This window comes from Eriocheir sinensis, chromosome 13 (assembly GCF_024679095.1).
Source record: "Eriocheir sinensis breed Jianghai 21 chromosome 13, ASM2467909v1, whole genome shotgun sequence".
NCBI classification, from domain to species: domain Eukaryota; kingdom Metazoa; phylum Arthropoda; class Malacostraca; order Decapoda; family Varunidae; genus Eriocheir; species Eriocheir sinensis.
Genome location: NC_066521.1, coordinates 1,114,758 through 1,139,585, shown reverse-complemented (window position 1 = coordinate 1,139,585; position 24,828 = coordinate 1,114,758). Strand labels below are relative to the sequence as shown.

General features: G+C 42.7%; 1 protein-coding gene across 2 annotated transcripts in view; it reads right to left on the bottom strand.

Annotated features, from left to right (window-relative positions):
* The window catches only part of LOC126997860 (ATP-dependent RNA helicase TDRD9-like), a 177,709-nt gene that overhangs the window by 24,122 nt on the left and 128,759 nt on the right, over window positions 1–24,828 (bottom strand). For both annotated transcript variants that reach the window (XR_007752418.1, XM_050859075.1), the window contains exons 25-27: window positions 19,598–19,732; window positions 12,135–12,273; window positions 376–482 (exon numbers count right to left, since the gene is read on the bottom strand). Coding sequence is in view for 1 of the 2 variants with exons in the window: in XM_050859075.1 (XP_050715032.1) it covers window positions 376–482; window positions 12,135–12,273; window positions 19,598–19,732 (381 nt within the window). In the remaining variant the exon portion in view is untranslated. The remainder of the gene's footprint in view (window positions 1–375; window positions 483–12,134; window positions 12,274–19,597; window positions 19,733–24,828) is intronic.

Sequence of the window (24,828 nt, the reverse complement as noted above, 5' to 3'; positions counted from 1 at the left end):
AAGGTCTTGATCAGAATGTTTCAAATGGGAAAAATTGGTGAGGTTCTGTGATGGAGGCAGCAATTAGCCCTTTATACATGCATTTCAATGTCACACAAATGACGAGTTTGTTAAGAATGGCATTTTTCAGGCACCAATTAAATGTTATTAGCAAGACTACAAATAAAGTGTAATTCATACACTGTAAAAGTTGTGTAGCAACTAAACATGAAAATTTTGGAACTTGTGCACAGTGTATGTTGTCGTGGGAAAATCTGTGCAGGGAGGCGGCAGGCAACTGAGACTTTGTCCCTTGATCACTGCAGCAGACCTCGGCCCAAATGTCTGGCAAACACTTTGGCAATGCCTGTCTCTCTTGGTGTTCTACCAACTCACTTGAGGATAAGTTGGCGCAGGAACTTCTGGGTTGAAATCAGGGTGGCCTCTGGTATGTACTCAGCATCTTCCAGCACAACATTCAGCAAAAAGCGTATCTTATTCATCTGGAAAAAATAAAAAATAAATAAGTAAATAATCATATAAATAAAAAAATAACAGAAATAGTAACATCTTGTGATTGGAAGATTAGCAAACCCTTAGAACTTATTCTGCAAAGAGGGAAGTGAGCACGCCACATCTGTTCAAAGGAATGCAGTAAAGCTCTTTTAACCCCTTGACCCCGGGTGCCGGCATAAATTATGTCGCCCTTACATACAAAGTCCCTCACCCCGGGTGACGACATATGTCGTTCAACCAATTTTTGAAAAAATGCGCCAATATTTGTGGCTCCTTGAACATTCTGGGAGTGGAAAATTGTATCATCCATCATCCTGCGCACTCCTGCCCACTTTCCGCCCCCCAAGCCCCCCCCAGGCCCCTCCCTCCTTACTCCCTGTCATCCCTGTGTTGCGCGCGGCACCAACACACACATGGGTTTGTACCGCTGCCCCGGCACTTACTCACTCAGGCATACGCGGTTTCCTGTGCTGTGCACCATGTTGTGCTCTAGTTCGTCCTCGCGCTCAGGCAATGTGTAAACAGCCTGATGTGGTAAGTATAAAAACACACAAAACACGTAAACAATGCAATGCAACACGTAAACATTGGCAAATAAACAGACGGGGGAAGGAAATGTACGTAATTTTTCAGTTTTGTCGCAAAAATTACAATAATTTCTGTTTTAGGTGTAAACAATGACATTCCAGTGCAAACAGTGCGTCTTTTTTTGTATTTTATACGTTCAGTAAAGGGGCAATAAGTCATGTATGCTCAATTTGACTCCGAAAATTACAACTTTTTCACAAAGATTCTTGCAAACAAAAAGCAAACAACACTTGGAAATCATTTATTTGGGGTTTTCTTGGTTGATAATGATACCACACACTCGTATAGCATGAAAAAACAGATTTTCTTTCAAAATTTGATGTTTTTGAGGTGTAAACAATCACCATTTATGCATTTCTTCAATGGGTAAGGATAGCCAAACAACAGTATAACTCACACACGTCATTTTTACCTCTTCATTTCATATGTATCGCGTAAACAATTCGCTGTTTATGGTGTAAACAATGATGTTTGCCATTGTACCTCATATATTGCTGCAATACACTTACAGTCACTAGCAATGGAATGATGTTTTTTCATAAAAAATGTACAATAATCCACAAAATTTAGATGTAAACAACCTGTAAACAGCTTTTTGTTTCCTTTTTTCAGGCCAGCCAACTCTGCAAACAAACAGTGTTCCGCGCTAGTACCGTTTCACAGAAAAAAGAAAAAAAACGCGTTTCCCGCATACTTGGCCATTTGTTTGTGCAAACAACCAAAATTCCTTGTGTAAACAAAGTGATACTGTGTATATATATGAGCCCAGTATTATATAAACAGCTTTTGTGAGTGTGTGGTACGTCCTTGCGTGCTGGGAAGTGCCAATAAATTGGGGGCAATGTGAGGAAATGTCATGTTATGGAAATGGGAGTGAAGGAAGACCAAAAGGGACATATAGAATGGGAGATGGAGAAATATTAAAAAAAGTTCAAGGAGAGAGAGATCTGGGAGTGACAATACAGGATAATCAACAGCCTGAGAGTCATGTTAATAGGATATTCAGTGATACATATAGAATGGTAAGAAATGTAGGATTAGCATTCCACTACATGGATAAGGATATGATGAAAAAGATAATAACCAATAAGATTAGACCAAAATTGGAATATGCGGAGGCAGTGTTGTCTCCCCACAAGAAGAAACACATAATAAAACTAGACAGAATACAAAGGATGGCAATGAAAATGGTTCCAGAACTGGAGGGATTGTCATATGAAGAAAGGTTAAAGGAAATGGACCTGCCAACACTGGAACAAAGAAGAGAAAGGGGAGACCTAATACAAATTCATAAATTCTTGAATAAAATGGAAGAAGTAAACAATGAGGAGTTACTACGAAAAGTAGGACGAAATGTCAGCAACACACGAGGACACAGTAAAAAGTTGAGGAAAGGAAGATGCCTGAGAGACACAAAGAAATATAGCTTCCCGCAAAAGAAATATAGAGGTTTGGAACAGACTAAGTGAGGATGTAGTATCGGCGAAGAGTGTGCAAAGCTTTAAGGAAAAGCTGGACAAATACAGATACGGAGACGGGACCACACGAGCGTAAGCCCAGGCCCTGGAAAACTACAACTAGGTAAATACACACACACAAATATGTATGCACAGCAATTAGTGATGCATTAGTGAGCATCAGGCAGCTTGACTACTGATGAAAACACACACACACACAGAGAGAGAGAGAGAGAGAGAGAGAGAGAGAGAGAGAGAGAGAGAGAGAGAGAGAGAAATGAATTACCACCAAATGAACAAGCTTGAGTCGTTTTCTGTGTGAGTGAACGAGAGAATAGAAAGGAAAATATTACCGATGTAGCTTCGTATCTTGTGTGATATTATGAAAATTGGCCGTTAGCTCAGTGATGTATTGTGCTCTGCCATGACATATGACTACCTACTGACCACCTATATACAGTACCCTCTCGAGTTTCGCGCTTGCTTCATTCCGAAGGTATGGCGCTAAACTCGAGGATCGCGAAACTCAAGGTGTTGAAATACATGAAAAAGCGCTTATTGGTTCCGGACCGTGGAAAATTTTTTTTTTTTTTTTTTCAACTTTACTCCCTCGATATCACAATTTTTTCGACTTTACTCTCGTTATCTCAAAATAATAATAGGCAGAAAATGGGAAGTGAGAACAGGTCGTTCTGAAGCCGCAGTTGAAGGCGGCTGCCTTACAATTGTCTGGCAGTTCTGAATACACGCTTGTGATCCACGTGGTGTCGTCTGCTAAAGTAAGGGTGGTTGCTCGCAGTCACCTGTGGTACAGTTGGACAAACCTATAGCTTCTGGTAGTTTTCTGTGTTATGGTATAATCTGCAAACTTTTTCTGTTATAAATCATTAAATCACTAACATCATGATTGACTTGTCAATGCCTAGTGAACGTAAACTGCCGCTGCAATCGCAAAATAGCTCGCACAGAGGTTCAACTTGCTTACTGCTTCCATATTTCCCTCACCGCTCACAAAGACCACAAGCGGACAAAAAAGAACAAATCCAGGCAAATTAACACTTTTAATGCTGTGTATTCCAACAGCGCGCATGCGTGGTGGACAGCAGAATGACTAATTTCATCGGGGAGATATTTCTTGCAACACCGGCCAGTGTACAGTGGACCTTCTTCTTTTGACCTGTAACGCTTTGTATCGCTTCTTAGGTCCTCCTTCTCCACACTTTTATACTTCACAACATGCACTTAGGGCCACTTTCACAGTCATTTTGTTTGTTTTGATCGTTATCAGTCGCGGGGATTGCCACTCTAGTATTTCCACGTGAAACTGGCCGATGGGTTGTGATGTGATGTGATGGTGTCGGAGGTATTGCCTTTACAACAGCACCTCGTGGCGGCTGCGGGGTTAGCCTCGCCCCGCACCTTACCACACGCTCTCAACACCTGTCGCTTTCTCTGCAGCCGCCACTACCCCATAGGCCAATTTCACGTGGAAAACTATAGCGTCGATCGCCGCCATTGGTAACGCTAAAAACAAACAAAGTGACTGTGAAAGCGGCCCTTATTTACTTAACAGTGCGCACTTATACACCTCACCCTGAACTTAGGTGTTTTTCTGTTCTTTTCTTTCCCTGATTTTGGTTTTCTATGCCCTTTTGCTATTTTCCACTGTTACTTTTCACCATCGCTGCCATGCATTACAGGTCAGAAGAAGAAGATGAGGAAAACAACACCAGGAGGTCTACAAAAAAGATTTTTGGACTGTGGTTTCCCAGCACGGGGTGTTCTCTTATCTTGTTAATCAAGTAGTAAGCAAAGCAGCTCTGCCAGTCTATTTTACGAGTCTCTTGGTGGGCCATCTTCCACTGCTCCTCAGCCACTGCCGTCGTCTGTTTGTTTACATGCAGCCGTTTGGTACCCATGTACGTACCCACGCTCGTACTCACAACCTTTTTCCATTCATACGGACAACCAACATCTCGCTCCCGGTTGGGCATACAGGCAACCACGGTTGCCCATAGCCCAAATGGTTGGACACCGCCTTTTAAGGCAGCACGCATGATGCCAACGGTAGGTAAACGTGACCCGTACATGTCAAAGCACCGCGAAAGTCGTGATGGTAAGAATTTAGGACTAAGCGCTAAACTCGAGGATCGCAAAACTTGGATAACGCGAAACTCAAGAGGGTACTGTACACTGAACAGGAAGGGATCCAACTACGATCTTCCCAGGCGGAAATGAGCATTATACAGACTGAACTACCACGGCTATGGCTTCAAGAACGGTTGCAGTTTCATAAAATACACATACATAAAATATACAAAGATTAGAAGAGAAGAAAAATGGAAATATGAAAAAGATATAATCGACAAATGCAAAGACCAACCTAAATTATTTTATAGACATGTGAACGGCAAATTAAAGAATAGAGAAACAATCGATAAACTGAAAATGGATGGAACTACATATGAAGACCCAGCAGAGATGGCAGAAGTGATGAACAACAGCTTTCAAAAAGTTTTCACAAAGGAAGACGAATTCGTACAACCACTGGGCCAGGAAAGAGGAAGGGTTATGCAGGAGATACAGTTAACGGTGCAGGAGGTCAAGGAAAGCTTGAACAAGCTGGATGTAAGAAAGGCGACAGGGCCGGATGAAGTATCAGGGTGGATCCTGAAAGAATGTAGTGAGCAACTTGCAGAGAAACTGCACTCCATAATGAGTGCCTCTCTGAGTGAAGGAAGGGTACCACAAGATTGGAAGAGAGCAAACATAGTACCAATTTATAAAGGAGGAAAGAGAGAGGACCCATTAAATTACAGACCGGTATCACTCACTAGTGTGGTTGCAAAGATATGTGAGAGGCTAGTTAAAAACAGGTGGTCGGATTTTTTAGAAAGTGAGAGAATTATCTCCGATTGCCAGTTTGGATTCAGGAGAGGGAGATCGTGTGTCACCAACTTGTTATGTTATTACTCAAGGGTGACAGATTTAATACAGGAGAGAGAAGGCTGGGGGGACGGAGTGTACCTGGATTTGAAAAAGGCATTCGACAAAGTACCACACAGAAGACTAATTTGGAAAATTAAAAATAGGGGTGGAGTGGGTGATGGACTGATTAAGTGGCTGGAGGACTTCCTAACTATCAGGGGAATGAGGACAATAATCAAGGACAGGGTTTCCAACTGGTGCCCAGTGAGGAGTGGGGTCCCACAAGGTTCGGTGCTTGCGCCAATGATGTTTGCTGTTTATATAAATGACATGGTGGACAGAGTGACCAGCTATGTGAGTTTGTTTGCAGATGATGCAAATCTAATGATACGAGTCAATGATGTGAAAGACTGTGAGGCACTGCCGAGGGACCTGGACAAAATATGGGAGTGGAGTGGTACATGGCAGATGGAATTTAACCTTGGGAAATGTAAAAAAAATAGTTTGGTAGGAGTGGTAGAAGATGTGAATATGATTATAAGATGGGAAGTGAGATAATATGCAGCGGAATGGAAGAAAAAGATCTGGGAGTGACTATCTCAGAGAACATGTCACCAGACAAACAGATCAACAGGATAACGGGACAAACTATGAACTTGCTGAAGAACATAAGGACGGCATTTGTGTATTTGGACGAAGAGATGATGAAGAAAATAATAGTTACAAAGATAAGGCCAAGGTTGGAGTATGCAGCAGTGGTCTGGTCTCCTCACAAAAAGAAGAATATAAGAAAGCTGGAAAGAGTACAGAGAGTGGCAACTAAGATGGTACCGGAACTTAGTGATCGGACTTACAAGGGGAGACTCAATAGCATGGGGCTCACAACCCTGGAGAGAAGAGAAAGAGGAGACCTGATAGCGGTGTACAGGGTGGCAAGCGGGGTGGAGAATCTGGACAGAGAGGACCCGTGTGTGTGGAGCGAGAGAGAAACAAGAGGACATGGAAAGAAGTTGAGGGCGACCATGTGTAGGCGAGATGTGAAAAAGTTTAGCTTCCCAAACAGAAGCATTGAGCGATGGAATGGACTGGAGGAGGAGGTGGTTTGTGCAAGAAACATTCATGATTTTAAGGAAAAGCTGGATAACAGAGGATATGGAGATGGGACAGCGCAAGCGTGGCTCTTTTCCCGTATGTCACAACTAGGTAAATACAACTAGGTAAACACACACACACACACACACACACACACACACACACACGACCCACCTCCGGGAGGACGGCCTTTCAGCCTTATACTCCGTGAAATCTGTGTGTATTGCCGGTGACTGAGTGGGATATTTTCCACGATCTTACGTCTGTGTCCTTCCCTTCCCTCTCCTCCACTTTCCTCCACAAATCTATTTGTTAACGCAACTAATAGAAGGAAATACACTTCAGCAGACACACATCATCTACGCATAACACAAATTTCTCTGAACATTTATGCAAAAATCTCAAAATTATCAATTCATTCATGTTTCTTTATGTGCACCATTTAATTTTGCATATTTTTATGTGAAATACATGATGATTATGTTTATGACCTAAAACTTATTATATTCAGTAGCGATGTTTGAAATTAAGCGCGCGCGGCCAGCCCGGATACGGGGCGGGGCGCTGTTGTTGCCCGGCCATAGTGAAGGGGTTAAGCATTCAGTCAATGGTTCAGTCAGGAAATAAGTCAGAATCTTTATCTTTTCACTTATTTAGGTAGACTTTCTGGTACTCAGTCAGTCATCCGCCAGTAAGTCATTCAGTGAGTTAGAGAATAACCTAAAAAATTAGTTATATAATTGTTCAGCTATATATACCTTTTGTGAGTCATTCAGTCAGTCAATCAGTTTGACAGTCAGTCAGTCAGTCAACTAGTCAGTCACTCAAATATTAAGTTAAAATGTTAGTCACTCACCAGCTTTTTCTTCAGTTAGTCAGTCAGTCGGTTAGTAGGCGTCAGCCTGCTTCTACAATTGTCTAAAATTTATTGAGTCATTTCACTGGGAAGTCATTTACTCAGTCAGTCAGTCAATTAGTAAATAAGTGAGCCAGTCAGTCAGTCAGAAAGTTAACTATTTATTCAGGCAGCAGCAAGACAGTGACTTAATCACTCAAGTCATTGGTCATTAAGAATTAGTCAGTCAGTAAGTCAGTAAGTCAGTCAGTCAGTACAGCAGAAAAAAAAGGGGAAAGAGAAATGTAAAAGAGAGACAGATGAAGAAAGCTTAGTATGACAGAAAAAGAAAGGTACAGAGAAGGCTGACAGAAGGAAAGGAAGAAGAAAGAAGATATTGTAGGATAAAGTAATACTAAGGACAAACAAGATCCCATAAGTTAGGCAACATCTTGTAATGAATCCACAAGTATTGTGCTCCACATGTGGTACAAGACACATGCTTTGGAAAGAACAATGTGTGTATGGCGGCTTGCGGCACAGATGGAGCAAGAGGAACATGTTCCACTGGTGGCGCACTACGCAAGTCTACGGCGTAGTGTACCCACAGAGTTACATACATAGAGGGTTCCCAGAGCCTGGATTTTGAAGCAACTGGCGGCCATCTTAGGGTGATGGATGGCGAGACAGAGAAAAATTTAAAATCACATAGTTATGTCTGCGACTGCTATTATCAAGTTACCAGCGCCTCGGCAATCCTGTCAGATAGACTTGTTATTTTCTTGTCCATTTTTTACCCCTGATTATTGTTACATTGGCACATGTCATATACCATCTGAATTGGAAAAATGTGCTGGATTTTAAACTGTAAACGAAAATCTAATGCAATAAAAAGTACATGAATGACAAGGAGTTGCAGCAAAAAAGGTGAACAAAAATGTTTATACACCACCATAATTTTTTCTCATTATTTTATTGTAGGTGTTTACCTAAGTGCAATAAATCTGTGATGATGATATGCAGCAATGTCTCATCAACACAATGATCAGCTCAGTTTTCCAAAATATCATAATGGTGGCTAGCTAACAGTGGTTAAGTGTAAACATGTGGAATCGTGGAAAGGTCGCCAATCTGTCACCCTATGGCGGCCGACCGCAAAGTTACAGGCAGGAGCAGTGGCTTCACCTCTCACCGTGGCGAGAGATTGGAGTTGAACCCTCTAGTCTATAACTCTGTGAGTGTACCACAGGAGCAGCACGAGTATTATTGTCTCAATGGCAGCTCGTAGCCAGAGTGAAGCTACACACCTCCTCTGGAGTCGGTGGCTCGCGTGGTATTGAGGCTGCGCCGAGTTGAACCAAACGTGACAGGGAGGAGGCCGCGGGAAGTTCAAACGCGGTGAATGTGTTAAATTGTGTCCGGAGCCTGGTAAGCCAAAATTACAGTCATCAGATGAAATTGGTGAAATGTATTCTTACTTCCGATGTAAAGTGATCGTGTCGTGATACAATATTTTGTTTAATATTCGCAGGGACCAGTAACTTACTATTAGAAAGTATGGCTAAGAAATTATCAAGTGAAAAGATTTTGAGACCCATTTGTATAGAGCATGATGATGATCCTCATGAAAGTGACGGTGATGATGGAAAAAGTGAAAAAACTCCAGCAGAGTGTTAGGGAGAGACTTTGTAGTATTTATTATGATTATTGCATCTGGCGAAGTTCTTCCAGACAGCTCATAGGTGCACTAACAGTCATGTTTGTTATTATTATCAAAACTCTATTCCAGCCAAAATTGACTTCTATTTTGACCGCACTGAACTGCCCGTTGTGTTTTGTTTGCTGCCACTGAGCTGTTTTTTTCTACTGGAGAGAACAGAATAGATATAAAAATATAGTTTTCCTCCATTTTCTTAACCACGTCAACACAGGGACGGGTATACTACGTCCTTGCGTGCCCCGTACCATATCCGAGGACACGCACGCTGCGTCCTGGCTCGCTTTAGCCAATACAAGAGTTATTTTATCTCTATATTTATGCTTACATCTCAAAATTATCAATTAATTTATGTTTCTTTATGTGCACCATTTAATTCTGCATGTTTTCATATATAATACATGATGATTGTGTTGAGTATATGACTGAAAACTTGTTATAGTCAATAGCGACATTTGAAATTTGGCATGCGTGGTGATCCTGGATACGGCGCGGGGCGCTGTTTTGGCCCGGCCGTAGTGAGTTTCTTTATGTGCACCATTTAATTCTGCATGTTTTCATATATAATACATGATGATTGTGTTGAGTTTTTTTTTTTTTTTTTTTTTTTTTTTACAACAAAGGAGACAGCTCAAGGGCACAAAAAAAGTAAACAATAATAAAAAAAAGCCCGCTACTCGCTGCTCACAAAAAGAACCAAAAGAGGTGGCCAAAAGAGAGGTCAATTTCGGGAGGAGAGGTGCCCTGCTACCGTTCTCTTGAAAGAGTTCAAGTCGTAGGCAGGAGGAAATACAGAAGAAGGAAGATTGATCCAGAGTTTACCAGCGTAAGGGATGAAAGAGTGAAGATGCTGGTTAACTTTTGCATAAGGGGTTTGGACAGTATAGGGATGAGCATGAGTAGAAAGTCGCGTGCAGTTAGCAAGTTCAGAAGAGCAGTCAGCATGAAAATATCGATAGAAGATAGAGAGGCAACATGGCGGCAGAAATTAAGAGGTAGTAGACTATCAGTAAGAGGAGGAGAGCTGATGAGACGAAGAGCCTTAGACTCCATTCTGTCCAAGAGAGCTGTGTGAGTGGAGCCCTCCCACATGTGAGATGCATACTCCATACGAGGGTGGACAAGGCCCCTGTATATGGATAGCAACTGTGCGGGGGAGAAGAACTGGCGGAGACGATACAGAATGCCCAACCTTGATGAAGCTGATTTAGTGAGAGAAGAGATGTGAAGTTTCCAGTTAAGATTTTGAGTTAAGGATAGACCGAGGATATCTAGTGTTGAAGAAGGTGACAGTTGAGTGTTGTCGAAGAATAGGGGATAGGTGTTTGGAAGATTGTGTCAAGTTGATAGGTGGAGAAATTGAGTTTTTGAGGCATTGAAGGCCACAAGGTTCCTTCTACCCCAATCAGAAATAATAGTAAGGTCTGAGGTTAAGCATTCTGTAGCCTCCAGTCTGGAGTCATGTAATTCCTGTTGAGAGGGTCTTCTGTTGAAAGAAGTTGATTAATGCAGAGCGGAGTCATCAGCGTATGAGTGGATAGGACAGTTTGTTATGGAAAGAAGATCATTGATGAATAACAGGAAGAGAGTGGGTGATAGGACAGAGCCCTGTGGAACACCCCTGTTAATAGGTTTATGAGAAGAACAGTGACCATCTACCTCAGCAGAGATAGAACGGCCGGAAAGGAAAGTGGAGATAAAGGAACAGAGAGAAGGATAGAATCCGAAAGAGGGCAGTTTAGAAAGCAAAGACTTGTGCCACACTCTATCAAAGGCTTTCGATATGTCTAGTGCAACTGAGAAAGTTTCACTGAAACAGCTAAGAGAGGAAAATGGCTGAAAACTTGTTGTATTCAATAGCAACATTTGAAATTTGGCGCACGCAGCAATCCCGGATGCAGCACGGGGCGCTGTTTTGGCCCGGCCGTAGTGAAGGGGTTAAGAACTACCGGTCGTATGAAAATTCCAATGATAGCGTTGGAATCCTCATAAAAATCCCCTTTTATTGGCATATAAATCATAAAAAGTCAACTCGGGAAGCTTTGAGCTACGAGGTGGTGAACGTAAGCATTTCATATTTATCTTTAACCCGGTAGCAGCGGGGATCATGTTTCTTAATGGTCCCTCCAAGCGAGAAAAATGAGAAAAAATCATCATTCACACAAACCATTTCATAATATATATCAAAGCATTTGTGATCAGATTATGTATCATCTATTTTGGGCGGTTTATATCATGGCAGCGACGGGCCAAATTTGTGCCATGATATAAACCCCCAAAAATAGATGATACATAATTTGATCACAAATGCTTTGGTATATATTATGAAATGGTTTGTGTGAGGGGTGATTTTTTCATTTTTTTTCGCTTTAGAGACATTAAGAAACAAATGAACCAATTAAGAATTATGCGTTCTATGTCTGATTTTCCGGCACGCTTTCAGGCAGAAATGTAACGACCGTGACAAGCAGCAGCACGAAGGATCAGTTACCTTTTGTAAACTGCTTCTCTCGCCTGCACTGCATGAAAACCAACATGACTCGACCCAGGCTTTTAGCATGAGTAGATGGAAAGTTTCATTTAGTCAGTACAACATCTGTGGTCATATGCCAGAGAGACAGAAGGGGAAGGATTTATAGGAGAAGGGAACAGATCCCAGGAGACGGGACACAACCCCCGATTAATACCTGGTACCCATTCACTGCTGGGTGGACAGGGGCATAGGGTATCGGAAAACCCGCCCAAATTTTTCCACTTCGCACGGGAATCAAACCCGGGCTCTCTCGGTTGTGAGCCGAGTGTGCTAACCACTGCACAGCATGAGTAGATAGTATGAGAGCTTCAGATGGTGAGAAAATAAGCTTCTAGAAATTATTTTCGCCAGTCATAGAGAAAAGATCTTGAGTAGGTAACCCTTTCTTCCAAAACTTTTGAGTAAAATACAATTGTTTATGCAATAAACTTCTCTTGAACATAGTCTGTGTTGTATCACCATCCTTCTGTGCTAAATATTGACACTTACCACCATAAGATCCTCTTGTGTGATGCTGATATCAAAAGCAATCTCAATATCATCAGCAGGATAAATGACTTGACCCGTCCTCTCATCACAGCCCAAGCCAATCAAGGCTCCGGTGTAGTGGCTGCCTCCACTGTTGACTCTGTGGGACAAAGAAACAATGAAGAACCATCATAAGGAAACTGTATAATCAGGCTGCCATAGAGGAGGATACTCATTATTGTACAATTAAAATATATAAAGGTGTTGGTGAGGGAAAATGCACGCACACACAAACACACACACACACACACACTTAAGAGGAAGAGAGATGAGAACCGTGGTTAAGGACACTAGATCGGAATGGAGAGTGGTGGAGAGTGGAGTGCCCCAGGGGTCGGTTTTGGCACCAGTACTCTTCCTAGTCTATATTAATGATATGCCAGAGGGAATAAACAGCTACATGAGCCTGTTCGCGGATGATGCTAAACTGCAAAGACAGATAAGAAACAGTGAAGACTGCAAGGAGCTGCAAGAAGACCTAAACAAGATTTGGAAATGGAGTCAGAAATGGGAGATGAAATTCAACGTGAAGAAACGTCATGTTATGGAAATGGGAAAAAGTGTAGAAAGACCAAAATGGACATATAAAATGGGAGATGGAGAAATATTAAAGAAAGTAAATGAAGAGAGAGACCTGGGAGTAATAATGCAAGATTACATGCAACCAGGAAGTCATATAAATCGGATCTTCGGTGATACATATAACATGGTGAGAAATATTGGCATAGCATTCCACCACATGGACAAAGAAATGATGAAAAAATTAATAACTACTATGATCAGACCTAAACTAGAACAGGCAGAAACAGTGTGGTCTCCACATATGAAGAAACACAAAAAAAAACTAGAAAGAATACAGAGGATGACAACAAAAATGGTTCCGGAACTGGAGGGACTGACATATGAAGAGAGACTAAAGGAAATGGACTTACCAACACTAGAACAAAGAAGAGAAAGAGGAGACCTAATACAAATATATAGGCTATTGAGTAAAATGGAAGAAGTAGATAACGAGAAATTGCTACTAAGAGAGGAACCTTCCAGCAGGAATACTAGAAGACAGTAAAAAGTTGAGGAAGGGAAGATGCTCAAGAGACATAAAGAAATATAGTTTCCCACAAAGAAATATAGAGGCTTGGAACAGACTAAGTGAAGAAATAGTATCGGCGAAGAGTGTGCAGAGCTTCAAGGAAAAGTTGGATAATTATAGATACGGAGACGGGACCACACCAGTGTTAGCCCAGGCCCTGTAAAACTACAACTAGGTAAATACAACTAGGTTAATACATACACACACACACACACACACACACACACACATGGGGCTCACAACCCTGGAGAGAAGAAGAGAAAGAGGAGACCTGATAGCGGTGTACAGGGTGGCGAGTGGGGTGGAGAATCTGGACAGAGAGGACCTGTGTGTGTGGAGCGAGAGAAAAACAAGAGGACATGGAAAGAAGTTGAGGGCGACCACGTGTAGGCGAGATGGGAAAAAGTTTAGCTTCCCAAACAGAAGCATTGAGCTATGGAATGGACTGGAGGAGGAGGTGGTTTGTGCAAGAAACATTCATGATTTTAAGGAAAAGTTGGATAAGAGCGGATATGAAGATGGGACAGCGCGAGCATAGCTCTTTTCCCGTTTGTCACAACTAGGTAAAAACTAGGTAAATACATCTAGATGAAGAAATGGTGAAGAAACTAATAACATCGATGATATGTCCAAGACTGGAATATGCGACATTAGTGTGGTCACCTAGATTGAAGAAAGAAATTAGAAAGTTGGAAAGAATACAGAGAACAGCGACTAAATTACCAGAAACTCTGAGAGAACATACTTATGAAGAAAGACTGGAGAAATTGGGACTAACAACACTGGAGAGAAGAGAGAGAGGGGACCTAATAGCATTGTACAGGATACAAGAGGGATTGGAGAAATTGGACAGGGAAGACTTAGTGGTACGTGACAGGAGTGTGACAAGAGGCAATGGTAAGAAATTGAAGAAGAGCGACTGTAGGAGAGACATCAAGAAATACAGTTTTCCATACAGAAGCACAACAACATGGAACAGACTTGACGAGGAGACTGCGTGCAAAAACGATTCATGAATTTAAAGCCAAACTGGGTAATAAGCGTTAAGGAGACGGGACAGCACGAGCCTAGTACGGCTCTTTTCCTGTATTTCACAACAAGGTAAATACACACATGCACATGAAGTTGTGTCACACAATGAAAATGGGCAAGAGAAAAGAATAGAACAAGTGGAGTGTATAAGATGGGAGGGACAATCATCAACACAGTGAAGGAAGAAGATTTAGGATGGGGACACAATGAAGAAAATAATAACATCATTGATTAGAGCAAGGCTAGAGTATGCGGCAGCTGTCTGGTCACCACACAAGTAAAGGACATAAGGAAACTTGAACGGATTCAAAGGATTGTGACTGAGATGGTACCAGAACTATCAAGCCTGCTATACAAGACTAGACTGGAGGAACTGGGCCTACCAACACTGGAAGAAAGAAGAGAAAGAGGAGACCTGATAGCATTGTACAGGAATACGAGTGGAATGGAAAGGTTGGACAGAAATGATTTAATCAAGACAAAAGGGTGGAGGCAAGTAAGAGGACACAGCAAGAAATTGAGGAAGGGGACTTGTTTGAAAAACATAAAGAAGTTCAGTTTTCCATAGAGGAGTGTGGATGCATGGAATGGACTTAGCAAAGACATTGTTGAAGCAGGCAGCGTCCATAATATGAAGGAAAAGCTGGACAAATATAGACTGGGAGACAAGACTGCCTGAGCTTGAGGTCAGACCCTGTGTACTACAAATAGGTAAATACACACACATGCACAAAGTTATATTTTGTACATTCACAGAAGGTGGTTATGAAACAAAGTAGGATATTGAATAGGTTTTCAAGCCATACAGACATGTGGATGAAGGTGTCAGACCAATGCAAACAATTTCTGACACCCCCCTGATGAAAACCCTTAAATTGTCAATGAAAAATCTGCCCCAACAGCATTTGAAGGTCCCCAGCTAGGTCTGGTTTTTCATACTTGGCACATCCAGACAGTCAGTGGCCATTGCCACGTTACTGCGGTGGCATGTCTGGAGCGGTGTTGTAGAAGCTTTGGGAGTGTCGTATCTGCCACTTAGACCACTTTGTATTACTTATATACAGGCTCGATATTGTTCCTGAGCGTCAGAATAATTGTGGGAGTAACGCAAGCATGATGTTTGCAAGTATGTGTGGACGGGCCGGCAACCCTGCGTCGGGGACCACGATGACGCTGCTGTCGCCTGGTGCTGCGTGCCACCCTGCGGCCTTCACACTATCTGACGTTCATGAGAACGTCAGTATTTCACAATCACATATAGTATTTGTGAGTGTTGGTAAGCTTATATGAACAAAGCAACAAGTTTGTTCACATTTATACGCGGCAATGTTTACGCGGTCAGCTGATGAGGCAGGAGTGGGGCTGAGAGCAAGTGAGGTGGAGTGAGTTGCCCACGTGGGACAATGTTCCCACGTGCTGCCCACATGTCCACTCAAAAAATCCTCCTCCTAGACCACTGCATTAGGGCGTCATGACACTCAGTAGTAGGTGATGCATCACGAGTGCTGGTGGTCCCTTCATTACGTTTTTTATCGATGCATCACATTCAGCGCCGAGGTCCAGCGGGTTAAACAGTAAAATATAAAAAGAAACTTCAGAAGTAACATTTTTTTGCTGTTTCACCTGCTCTTAACAACTAAACTTACATTTATAAACAAATATATCAGCTAATAGGCATAGGCAACAAAAGCTCATCATTAAATACTTTGAACATGTTCTCAACAGAATAAACAAGTTAGGAGTTGGGAGTGCGTCAGCTTACTGGGAGTCCGCCCCGCCACCACCACCATCGCCGCCAGATGCACAGCATCCTCCCTCATGAGCTCACTCTTCTCTTTATGCAGGAGTTCATGATCATTATGAACCCAGTAAAGTTCTCAGGGTCAACAGGGCTGAGTGGAGCCGCAGGGGCAGCGTCACACACCTGCTTTCCGTTGAGCCGTGGGTGAGAGGATGAGGCTAGGGAACAGTGGATCAGCTGAGCCCAACAAATTGGCACCCACACAACAGCTCCCTCACACTATCCCCTTTGCAGCTCTTACAGGCGACCCCTTACTGGAAACAGCATCCTACTTGAAGGCAAGCAGATGGAGAGGAGGCGGCACTGGCCACACCTATAAAGACGACCTCTGTTTTGTTAACACACACATGCACAAAGCATTTAATGGCGCACTTTTGTTGCCTGTCCCTATTACTAGACATGTTTACATATAAATATAGGTTGTTAAAACCAGGCAAAATAAAGCAAAAAAAGTTACCTTTTGAAAAGTTAGTCTGTCTTTACTTTTTTTACCAAATCTCACCAATGGATTAAGATGACACAATGCAAGTTTTAGCAAAATTCATTATACCTTAGAGCAGTGTTGTCCAAACTGGGGTCCGCGTACCCCTGGGGGTACGCAGCATAGATCAAAGAGGTACGTGTAAAGACGATGAACACACACACACACACACACACACACACACACACACAGCAGAAACTTCCCATGATCTATGAAGGAAAGGAGAGAGGGAGGGACGAGTACCTAGGAAGGACGCCTAATATACATGTACCTAAATATAATATAATATAATATAAATATAATATAACATAATTGAGTTTAATCAGTCATGGAGGGTACGTAACAGTAGGAGAAGGTAATACAGGGTACAACAGGCGAAAAAGTTTGGACACCACTGCCTTAGAGTACAGTGCCACTGACCACACTTTGATCACTATTTCTCTACAAAGCGGAGGCTACTGGCTTGAGTACCTCAGGCGGAACGAACTCATCAACTCGGGTGGAAGTGGAACTATTCATGGACATTTTGCCTTGATGGCATTGCACTAAGAGAGCTGCATGAATAGCCCAACTTATTTCAAGACAGACCATTTCAAATATCTAATCAGTGCACGAGTGAATGCCTCTGTGACGGCACCTCGCCTTGCCAGTGCTCCCACCAACAGTTCCTCACACCACCAACACGTCCTTCTGCCCAGCGTCCCGGCCCACCATAACTCTGCGTCCTTCGCGACCCAAAATAATAGCACATACTAAACACAGTCAACTTATGCCAGCGGCACTTGGTTACTGCAATGGCAGTGACATATGAGTTGAGGGGTGTCATCTTAGGTTCTTTTGGGGGGTGGGGAGGACGACCAACTGAATATTTTCCGATTATCGTAATAATAACAATAATACAGAGGTGGGTAAGTGCGGTACTTAGTGCGGTACTATCGCATCACAAAAAAAGTACCGCATTACCACACTGCCGTGGACCGCACTGAAAAATCCTGCGGTACTTTTTGTGGTACTTAGAAACACACTTGCAGCGCGGCATGCTCACAATTTTTTTTTTTTTTTTTTCCCCCAGTGAATCGGACTCAATCAATCGGTATCAGTCATCAGAATCAGTGATTCAATCATTCTGACTTTTCAGTTATTGTTCAAAATCAAATACTAAATGAATAACTCCGAGTAAATCTGTTCGTCACTCAACCCGAGGCGGCGCGCCATGACTGCCTCTGACGATGACCGTACATGGCAGTGACAACAGTACAAGCAACCACTAACATGATCGCCGCTCAATCTCATGTCCCGTACAATTTTTTCTTTGATGCACAACATAGACCATCGTACATACTATATCTATTTTTTGACTTCATTGTAACTTCTCTATTTTTTCTCTCTCTCTCTCTCTCTCTCTCTCTCTCTCTCTCTCTCTCTCTCTCTCTCTCTCTCTCTCTCTTCATTTTAGAGAAGATCAATATTGTTTGATTATAATAATAATAATAATAATAATAATAATAATAATTTATCATTATTATTATTATTATTATTATTATTATCATTATTATTATTATTATTATTATTATTATTATTATTATTAACATTATTTTCATTATTATTATTTTTATTATTAGTTATTATCATCTCGTTGAAATTTCCCCGTGGTTTCTTCCCTGAGGCCCGAGACACCAGTGATTAGAGCGTTCCCACGGTCGGTGTCTCACTATTTCCAATTGATGTGTTTTGTCTTAATATGTTGGAAAGTTTGAATAATGTTTCACTTCCCGTCATAACTTTCCTATATTAGTAATCTTTTGTTTTCGCTCAAACGCTGTTTCCGATAATTCCTCCCCTTCCTACCCTCCTCCCCTTCCCTGGACCACCCTTCCTTCCTTCCTTCCTTCCCATTTCCTCCTCTCTCACATGACACTGATCTCCTCCTCCCCCTTCCCTGTCCCCTCCCTCCTCCCTCAGAAAGTTGCATTCCCTTCCCTCCCCCTCCTCCCCTTCCCATCCTCTACTCCCCTGTCCCCCCTTTCCTCCTCCCTTACCTCCCTCTCTCCCTCCCCCAGTCCTCCTTTATTATTTTTGTATCTCACAAGTTATTAGTTCATCAGTGGATAGCCAGGATAGGCATTGAAGTATTTTTTTATACTGACTAGTGACTACCGCTACCGCAGTACCGCACACCGCGTACCGCACTGGGAAAGAATAAAAATGGGACGACACTACCGCAACCGCACTACTCCGGAAAAAGTACCGCACTACCACAACCGCACTACTGATTTTTCATTACCGCGCCACCTCTGCAATAATAATAATATAATCTCCGCTGTGTTCTAATTTAGACAGGTTATTTTTGTATTCTTCCTGGTGTATATCCCATTGAGCCACAAGTTTTTGGTAGTCCATAAATTCTGTTTTTCTATACCAGTTACCCATCTTGCTGTTTCCAGCATCCTTCAACAGTCCTTCCTGTGGCTGCTGGGAAGGCAGGCAGCACCTGGCCACAGGCAAAATCTTGCTGCATGCATCACATTCTAGGCCAGCTGTTGCACGCCACACAGTCACATGCTACACGCTGCCTTGTGATGGCCTGGCTGAAACACGTTTGGCATGGGAGACAATGTAGCAGGCCACATGTGTCAAAATGTTGCCTCAGTGGAGTCATGCCTTCATGTCCAATCCAAATTGTTTATGATGAATGAGAAGTTGTAAACAACATACAATGGAGCTAAACTTATGTGTAAAGAAATATATTTGGACCACACCAAATTTTTTCTCAGCAATGTTGTTGTAGAGGAATGGAATAAGCTAACACCATCAGTGCTTCAGCTCATCAGGATCAGTCAACAAACTTGCCGGCCACTTCCTCCACCTTAACATTTGGTGGGCTGAGATACAAAGTCCTGGTGGCCACTTGATGTCACATTACTTAGGTTTAGGGACAGACCACCGAGCAGCAGCCTCTGTGTGTCTGGACATCCATGTAAGTTTAGGAAAATGTACTGTATGCTAATGAGCAGCCTTACCTCATTTCTGCCACAGGACAAAACAAGAGGAGACAAATTGGAAGAATCCCTGGGATGGCCGGCATCAGCGTGGTGTTGTGTAGGGTTGCTGCGGACCTTGACGGATTCAAAGTCACGTGCCCCGCCACTAGGAGTCTGAAATGACAGAGTATTATTTTATGTCCAGTTATGTGTAGAATATACACTTGAGTGTTACATGTAGTTTTAGGAAGGTAAGTCCACGTCAAGATAATAGATCCACGGGTAAAAAAGGCACAGAAAGTGAAGCAGGCTCATGAAAATACCAAGCAACACACAGGTGCCACTGGAAAGGTGAATCCCTCCAACAATCATGGAGTGGAGTTGAGGCTGCCTGAGTACTGTATTTTGACTCATCCCATCCACCTGTTGCTCATTTCAGTCCGTAATTTTACCGAACATTACTGAACCGTGCAAAATTCCCTACACCTACTGTGACTTCTTTTCCTGGAGCGTCAGTTCAGGACTAATGCTTGTAAAGCCTTGGGATCACCTATCCTGGCCATATAGAGCATGTGTAGTCCAAGTGAATATTTGGCTATCAGCAACTAGGGCGACTGCAGTAACAGCCCATCGCTCTACCTCCTACAAAACATTTCACACAACTGTGGTCTCAGCTGGGGTTGGGGGACACAGCCAGCGCACCGCGTATGAACAGCGGACCACAACGTCCAGGCAAGCCTGCGGGTTATCCTAAACAAGCTTGTTGGCGGCCCGTTATGAGATGCAAATGCAATCATGGCAAAACAAGATGTTCCTCGGGTACAGCAGGAGGATGCAGAAGGGGACAGGCCCATGAGGGTGAGGGACTATGTGGAGGTGATCAAGCCCACTACTTTATATCATTACATATGACCATTTTCATTTAACTACTTGAGTTACACATTCCACAAAGTCAGTATTAGTTACACTGTTACATCATTGCTACTGGTGAGGGTTGGGGTCACAGACAGTCGTCAAGTGCCAGTCCCACTTGCAACACTGAGAGAAGAGAGAGGGTCCTTGCCGGCCAAATTTGTTCTTTATTTACTTGTAGTGTGGGCCGCGCAACACCTCCGAGGATGGTAGCCTTACGACGCTAATTTTCCACACTGTGTAGTGCATGCAGCTCACTGTAGCCGCCTTCTGACCCCGGGGCTCGGCTACGGCACATGTCTCCTGAATCTGCTATTTCTCATTCCTTCTGCTTGGTGTGGCTTGGCATATTTGGCGCCTGATTTGATTCTTTTATGTTTTCTTTATTTTGGGTAATTTTTGTAATCCACCATAAAAAAATCAGACTACAGTAGAACCTCATTTATCCGGCATGAACAGGGGGAGGCTCGTGCCAGATAAACCATTTTGCCATTGCTTTAAGACTTACTCCTGTATAATTGCCAAAACTTCTTTTTCTTTCTTTTTTTACGTCCAGGCCTATGGCTGTGGTAGCCTTTCTTAGTTGGGCCTTTCATGCATCTCACCTTGCTGATTCGGAGTCACTCCTTGGTTGGAGGTTGTACTGTCTCCCCTGTTGTCTGAGCTATTTCTATCCATGCAAAGTTGCAAAGCAATTTATCAAAATGGTTTGAGTGTTTTGCATCCCATAATAATGTCCTCTCCTCCTAACAGCTCAGAATCTGAAGGACAGTATCGTCACTCCCGTCACACAGCACAGCAAGGCACAGTTCATAAGAGTAGTTTTCATGCAGTGAATCAGTAGATTTAGTGACCACTGAGCTGTCAGCGAGTTGAGCAGATGCTTGTAGCCAGTTGATACGTAACTAACACACGTACTGTCCACACACTGCGTAACCTCACCCTGTAACATCCTTTGATGCAATGTATAAAAAACAACAATTGGCAGAGTGGAAGTGAGCCCCGACACGTAACATGTATGTTCCCGTGGGTGTTATGCAGCATCGTTACAAGGTCCCATCGTCCACACTGGCAGTTTTGCTACACGACAGAGTTACGTTATGATGTTCTGTTCACGTGTGTGTTCCGTGTTTCGCCTCGTCCTGGATGATGTGGGTTCAAATCCGCCACTACCAGCCAAGAATAGATGGCACCACTATAAACACTTGCCTGCACCACGATGGGCTTGGGCTGACCACCAGGCCCAACTAAGAAAGCCTATTGCCGCTATTGGCCAGGGCATAAAAAGGCAGAAGGAATAAAAAACAGCAGATTCAAGAGATTTTTAAATGTAGTTGAGTCCTGGGGTCAGAAGGTGGCTACAATGAGGTACACACACTACACAGTGAGGATAAATGGCGTCACAAGGCTACCATCCTCAAAGGTGGTGTGTGTCTGTGTGTCCCACACTACAAGTAAATAAAGAACACACAGTAATACCTCGGTTTATGAGTGCCTTAGTTGACAAGCATTTTGATTTATAAGCAAAACAAAATTACTAAAAATGCCTTGGTATATATACGAGCGGTGACTTGGTGTACGAGCATCCTACTTGTACAACTCAAAGACACCAGTGTGAGTTCCCTTTGTTCACTGCAAGACAAGAGCGCACAGAGCAGAAGACAATGGGAATGGGGTCTCAAGCTGGTGCCACACTGGGCCTTTTTCCTCCAACCGCATTGAAGGAAAACAACTCCAACTTTTCTGGGTGTGCGTCACACACGGCCAAGGTCAGTTGCCCGAAACATAAACAAACCAGTCGGCCTGTATCCATATGCGCCATTTGCCAAAGCAAGGGCTGTTGTGGCTTGTGCTGCTGTTACTCAGATTATGGACTTGTTGCCACAGTTAAATGGAAGGAAGAAGCTGTTGTGGGTACAATCATGGCTCCAAAGATGAGAGGACAGGAGTGTTTACCCAAACCAACAACTCGCTCCCAGTTTGGTGTACAGGCAAGTGCGGTTGCTCCTAGCTCCAACGGTTGGAGGAGTGAACAACATGGACCTTCAGTCCACGTCGTTCACTCCCAGAGGCAGCACCGCGTGCTCGTGTCTGCTTACGTTTGTGCTCTAGTGCGTGATGTTTGTGTTTTTGCCACAATATTATTACTATATTATTGATATAGTATGCTAAATTAATTATATTATTTACATTTACATTATAATACTATATTATTTGTATTATTTATCATTGCTATTTGTTGGTAAAATTACTACTTTTATTCTATATAAAACAAAATATAAAATATTTTTTACATGAATATTCTTTGGGATATGTGACGAATTAGTGGGCTTCACATTAATTTATGTGGGGAAATTTGTTTTGGTTTACGATTTTTTATATTTGAAGGCAAAATTCCCCAACAAATTAGACTCGTAAACCGAGGTACGACTGTACTTGGCTGACAAGGACCCACTCTCTCTTCTCTCAATGTTGTAAGTGTGACTGGCACTTAGCGACCGTCTGTGACCGTGACACCCCACGATCCTGCGGAGGTACTTGGTACCAAAGGCATCAACATGCCTCTTCAGTCACTATTCAGTGTCCATGTCTCACAGCCATACACTTGAACATGTGTCAGTCAGGGAGGCAGTGGGGTGAAAAATACTTTACTTCATCACCACAGAGCAAATACACTTAGGAAGCAAGGTGTCTTTGCACACTGCAGAAGAAGGGTTCAGGTAAACCTTGGCACATGTCATATTTGTGCTGCTTCAGTAGTTTTAATTTGAAGTATAAAACATCAGCTTGAGGAAAACTGCCAACGGTACGCACGGTGCCCGTCACACCCACCACCCACCCTGCAGGGGTGGAGTGGGTCACCTGAGGAGCCTTGAGACATGGCCCTGCCCAGGCCATGAGTGCTGCTCAGAGTGGTTGAACAAAGTCATTCACTCAGTTTTCACAAGTCCTTCACCATCATTCATTCAGTAAGTTTTTGTCAGTTTTCTTGGCAAAATGTTGTCAGCTTGAGATATTTATATTAGGATGTTTTCATTTGATATTGGTGATAATGCCTCCTTGAGACAGCCTGCAATTATGAATGGTGGCAGCCACCATCGACGACAGAATCGCAGCCATTATGACCAGCAATACATAATCCTAACAATATGGTTCTTAATCCCAATAGTTTTAGAAATATGCAAAGACATAAATACAGTAAAGTCACGAATCTCGATCAATCTCGTCTCGATATTTCGCAACTTGATTGCACCATCAAGAACCCACGATTCACACATCTCCATCAAATTACACGAATCTCGATCGCTGATTTTTTTTTATTGCTCTCCCACCTTTTGAAAAAGAAGAGATGGAAGAAAAAAAAGAAGTCTTATACAACATGTGGAAAATAAGAATTAGCAAATTGAAAAGCCTAAACCCATAATAAACACAGCCACACACACACAAGCCCTAATAAAAATACCGTTTAGGTGGCGCCGATACAAAGGCTGTGCCACCGACATCAACATCATCAGCCACCCGTTAGCTGTTCAAGCCCAGCGTGTGGTCAAGGTTGTTTACATACTTGGCTACCTGGATCCCATTCACCATGTTTCCTACGGCCAATGGAAAGGCCCAGGGGGTGGGTAAGAGCGAGAATGGGAGTCAAGGACCACAACAAGGTGCAGTGACCCATAACACACACCATTTTCTTTCTCGTTTCATCCACCTTCATTTCTTCAGTCTGCCCTGTAACACACCCAGTCCTCTTCGCTTCTTTCACTCTCACAACGCACTGATATCTTGTTCTTCACATTCATCACATTGAGGTCACTACATGATAAACACATATACTTTATCATCAATAATATTATAGCAAAGCCACTTACATGCATAGCTTCACCAAACCATCAACATTGTAAATATTTCTGTATATGAACTTTTGTAAATAATATTCACAATCTGTAAAAACATTTATGTACCTGTAAATAAACTTCTTCGTCAATGGAGTCACCCCCAGGTTATCAGTTGTATCTCTGAACCTACACAGGCAGCCTTAATGGAACCATACGGCGTTATACCAGCCATAACGTATGCTGCCTCGAAAACACTCAAACAGAAATGTTTGGTTTTCTCAGTAGCGGCTTAACCCTATACGTTCCGACCCCTTGAGATTTTTCGCGCTCGTATAGCTAGCATCGTATTGATTTTTCTGAACAACAATAACGCTCGTGAACACTAAGTACTGGAACCTAATCAATGGTGTAAAGCAATAGTGAATAATGAGTGAAAAGAAACTCTCAAGAAATAAAATCCTTTTCTCCCTCTTCCTCCTATTCTTCCTTCTTTTCTTCTTCCTCCTCTTCCTATTCTTCCTT